A 4,809-nucleotide genomic window follows, 5' to 3' on the forward strand; every position below is an offset into this window, starting at 1 on the left:
GCTTTCAACAAGATCTGCATGCATGCCGACAGTTCAGTCTCAAGCACACACACACACACACACACACACACACACACACACACACACACACACACACACACACACACACACACACACACACACAGAGAGAGCCCTGGAACAAATTAAGAAACTGCTGCAAAGTTTCCCTGCTTTTTCTTTTTTGTTGTTTTTTTTGGTTGACAACGTTCCACCAAATACAGATTTCTGAACTCTTCCTGAGTTAAAACATTAGTATTATTATTTCTAAATGAATATGAACTTGTTTTCTGTGCATTATTTGAGGTCTGAAAGCTCTGCATCTTTGTCATCGTTTTTGACCATTTCTCATTTTCTGCAAATAAAGACTTAATTTTTGCTTGGAATTTCACAGACATGTTGTCAGTAGTTCATAAAATAAAATAACAATGTTCATTTTATTCAAACACATACTTTATAAAAAGTAAAATCTTAGAAAATGACCATTTTAAAGTTATCTCTTCATTTTTTCCAGAGCTGTATATACTGTATATATTGTACATATATGTATGTATGAATGTATTGTAAGAAAACATGATCCAAGCCAGAATAACTGCTCAGATAACCAATTATTTTCTGAGCAGTTATTCTGGCTTGGATCATGTGAATTCTCTGTTACAAATCTTTATTCTTCAGCTGTAAAACCCCATCTTATTGCTCAGAGCTGCTGTCTCTCAGTACCTGTGTGACCCTGAGTCCTATCAGCAAATAAAAGCCTCTGCTGCTGCTTTCAGACTCCCTCTCAACACTACCTGGTCACCCCCCTGAGGCCGGTACTTTTTACCCCCTGGTCTGTTACACTGGTGTGTCAACAAGTCCTTGTTTGTCCTGCTGAGGAAGGACAAATTACATAGAAACACTTGATTCTCTCCTATCTAAAATTCAGTTCATTAGTCACAAAATGTGCTTCATATATGTAAAAGAATAGAATGGYTGTAACTCAGTGGGTTTAAGAGATGTTGGTTTTGTGTGGGAATAGCTGTGACTGGTTTTATTTTGAGCCTAAACAGATCGTACAAGATCTTTGTTTAAACTGTTGCCAAAAATGATCAGATCAACTCTGGTAGGAAAATTTTTCATGAAGCAGACACTTTTAAATGACACTTGAAGGAAATAATTATTGGATTTATTCTATAAAGAAATATGTTTTGGAGCCAATTACAATTCAAGATGGCCTTCTCAGCTAACTGGCCTTTAGCCAATTTTACATACTGTGCTAAAACTTAATGTGGTTGTAGCTAAGAGTTATTCAGACACACTCCAAGCAACACATTTTGCAAGATCTTTGCCTGAAGACTTTACTGTTGGAGCTGATTCTGTCTGTTAGCAAAATATCTCATGAACCACTGGATAGATTTTAGTGAAATCACTGGGTGCACATCTGCATCTGATTTATCTTTGGAGTCGGTCCAATTCTTGATGGCTGCCACAGCTAATTATCATTAACCAACACACAAAAAGCTTTAACGCAGTCATTATTACAGAGAATGAACTACAACTGAATTTGATATTAGCTGAGTGTCATTTATAACAACATGACATCATCGCGTTAAGATCATTAAAAAATTTAAAACAGAATTTCAGCTGAAACTATCGTCCACTTTGTGAATGTGTACTTACAAAAGAGAGCTGCTGAACGACTTCAACAAATATTAATCTTTTCTGGAGACCCTTGTACTTCTGGAAACTGTCCACCATTTCCCTCCCCCAAGAATGAACCAAATGTTTTTACAATTTTTAATAACGAATTAGAATATTTATTATTTGAAAATAAATGACAAGATGAATTTTATTAGTAGAAGAAAAAAAAAACAAGCTGTGATGGTTGCTCGTCTTCAGTTCGTCCTCAACTCAGCAGTCTGTTTTGAGGAAGCATTATTTTATTAAAACAACACGATGATGAAACGTTCTGTTGTTGGATGTAAAGAGCTCTACCTTGGCCTAATGACGTTGCCCTGCACGCCTCTGTACCTTTCACTCTGGATAGATGTGAGGTCTTCTTTAAATGTTCCTTCATAGATATCTGACTGACGTTTCATGTAGCTCTCACTTTCATCTCTGGAAAATGGAGGAGATGGAAAAAAAAAAGAGGCAAGAATCAGATTTTCTTGTGGATTTCTGGGACGACTGACACGTGGAGATGGGGACCTACCCCAGTCGTTTGCCCATGATGGTCTGCAGGAACTTCCTGGCAGATATTTGACCCAGAACCTTCCTGTAGCTGTTTGTGAAGATGGCGTCAGCGTGGCGCTCAGAGCTAAAATCACAACAGTTCACATAAGTGTTAAAGAACAGCAGAATTTTACAGCTCTCACCAAAGAAAAGTAAGTTATAACAAAATAAACAATTAGGTGTCGGATTAATCTGTAATGTACCTATAAAGGCTGCGGACAGTATTAACCATTAATAATTGAGACTTAGATAATTTGCTAMTATTATAGCCTGCCATTGTGAAAAGTGGACGTTCAGCCTGTTTTTTTTATGTGATCATTAGGAAAATATCCCATTAACAGACAAATTTTAATCAATCTTTCCGTAATAAGATAATCATCATCCATCTGCAGCTGGTCAACCTGATTAAAGATGGCTGTCAGCTAACTGATCTTAGAAAACAAATGGCTATAAACAGCCTATTTAATAACAGACTACTTAAAACAGTTCAACAGAAGGTTCGGTGTAATAGCAGTTTCAGAAACATACGGCTTAATGATAAAAATGTAAAAAGTATTCRAATAGAAAGATAGGGACTATATTAYATGAATAGAAGTAAAAGAGGTGGGGGAGTTGCATTRTTTGTAGATACTGCAATAAAATGTAAAATGGAAATAATCACCATTGAAATATTAAATAAGAAGTCAAAAAATATAACAATCAGCTGTGTGTATCACTCACCAGGCTCAAATACTGAACTATTTTCTCATCAAATCACAGAGCTCTTTGAAATGAGTTATAATAAAACTGTTTTATTTATTTCTTTTGTGAGGTGATTTCAACATTGACTTGGGAAATCAAACTGATTCCAATAATGTGTTTATTAATACAATGTATATTTTGGGACTATATCCACTAATATCAAAACCAACAAGATTCACAGCACTTACTGCTACAATAAGTGACAATATATTCACTAATGTAAGAAATGGAGAGGTGTTGAGTGGACTTTTCACAACTGATATAAGTGATCATTTACCAGTTTTTAYTGTTTATAAAAAATACCAATGTATTAGGACTGTAGCTGTAACAAATAAGAATGTTTAACACATCAAAAAAGCTTTGGATAAATTGAAAGATGACCTAAAAAAACCTAAATTCGAAGGATATATATGCTAATGATGTAGTTTACATTATATCACATGTACAACTCGTTCTATGGAGACTGGTCAGTGCTTTAAATCACATTCATTCACTCATGGCAGTGGGGGTACAGTGTCTTGCCCAATGACACTTCAGCATGTGACTGAATAGTGGGGAAATCAAACCTCCAACTCTCTCATTGGAGGACCCCCCCCCCCCCCCGACTCAGCCACAACCCTGGTCCTCAAGGACTCCTATCCTTCATGTTTTACTTGTTTCCCTGCTAACCAGCAGGTTTAGATAGTTAATCACTCCAGGTTAATCAAACCAGGTAGGGAAACATCTAAAACAGGACAGGAGTCCTTGAGGACCAGGGTTTGTTAATACATGTTATTATTATTTACAAATAAATGGCAAAGAGGCAACATAAAAAAACATAAAACTAAGTCAATATTATATTTTGAACATGTCTCATCAAGCTCAGAGAAGCTCTTGAGGTGTTTGGTAACATTTACAGTCACACRCCCAACATAAATCTTCTTACAAATAATTTAGGTAGACTAACTAACCATCCTGTTTTCAATCAACTTCTTGTTCAACATAAACATACCGCAACTCTGCTCTGTCCCTCAGAGGACAGGCTTCCTTGTCCAGCTGTTTTTCTGGGCTCTTTATAGAAGATGTCTTGAGGAYGGATGTGTCCCTCTGTCCAAACCTGTGAAACATCTTAGACTGTATTCAGACCGCCTCTTCACACCAGTRAACCAAATGTGTTTTTTTGTCCCCATGAACACAGTTACTTTAATTAAAGTTCAACACTTCTGTAATCACCATGAATGTTAGCTGTTAAAGGCTGTCCTTGAATATTCTTGCCTCTACAAAATGAGCACATTCTGCAGCTACAGCGCAGGGCAGTGTAATTAAGAGGCCGTGTCAATGAAACAATGTAACTCTGTGACAAATCCTCACATTTTGACCCTTCTTTGCATAACAAGTGTGGAGGACACAGTCATGACAAGCTGAAAGGTTGAGGATGAAAGGTTCAAAACTACATTTGCATTGTGTAAAACCTCACTGCAAAAAATGTCCACCTAACCAAGTTTTAAAATCTTATATCAGCCAAAAAGTCTTTTTGATCTTGTTTTGAGACTGATTTACTAACCAAGAACTGATTGTGTAAGAATAATCATCTTGTTTTCAGAATGTGTAAGATTATTTGTCTTGTTAGTCTGAAAATTTGACTCAAATTAAGTCGAAACTTTCTGCCAGTGGAGTAAGAAAATTTTACTTGGTAAGACTTCTTGAAATACTTGATTTGACTCAATTTTTTCTTATTTCAAGAAGTTTTACCAAGTAAAATTTTCTTACTCCACTGGCAGAAAGTTTCGACTTAATTTGAGTCAAATTTTCAGACTAACAAGACAAATAATCTTACACATTCTGAAAACAAGATGATTATTCTTACACAATCTGTTCTTG

General features: G+C 36.0%; 1 protein-coding gene across 1 annotated transcript; it reads right to left on the minus strand.

Annotated features, from left to right (window-relative positions):
* Positions 1 to 1,785: 1,785 nt before the first annotated feature.
* On the minus strand, positions 1,786 to 4,045 carry ghrh (growth hormone releasing hormone; the record flags this gene model as incomplete). Its single annotated transcript, XM_014025599.1, is given in 4 exon segments — positions 1,786 to 1,895; positions 1,972 to 2,094; positions 2,189 to 2,293; positions 3,941 to 4,045. Coding segments are annotated over 4 exon segments (346 nt in total), but the record flags the coding sequence as incomplete, so codon positions are not given.
* Between the last annotated feature and the right edge of the window lie 764 nt (positions 4,046 to 4,809).

Source organism: Austrofundulus limnaeus, unplaced genomic scaffold (assembly GCF_001266775.1).
Source record: "Austrofundulus limnaeus strain Quisiro unplaced genomic scaffold, Austrofundulus_limnaeus-1.0 Scaffold487, whole genome shotgun sequence".
NCBI classification, from domain to species: Eukaryota; Metazoa; Chordata; class Actinopteri; order Cyprinodontiformes; family Rivulidae; genus Austrofundulus; species Austrofundulus limnaeus.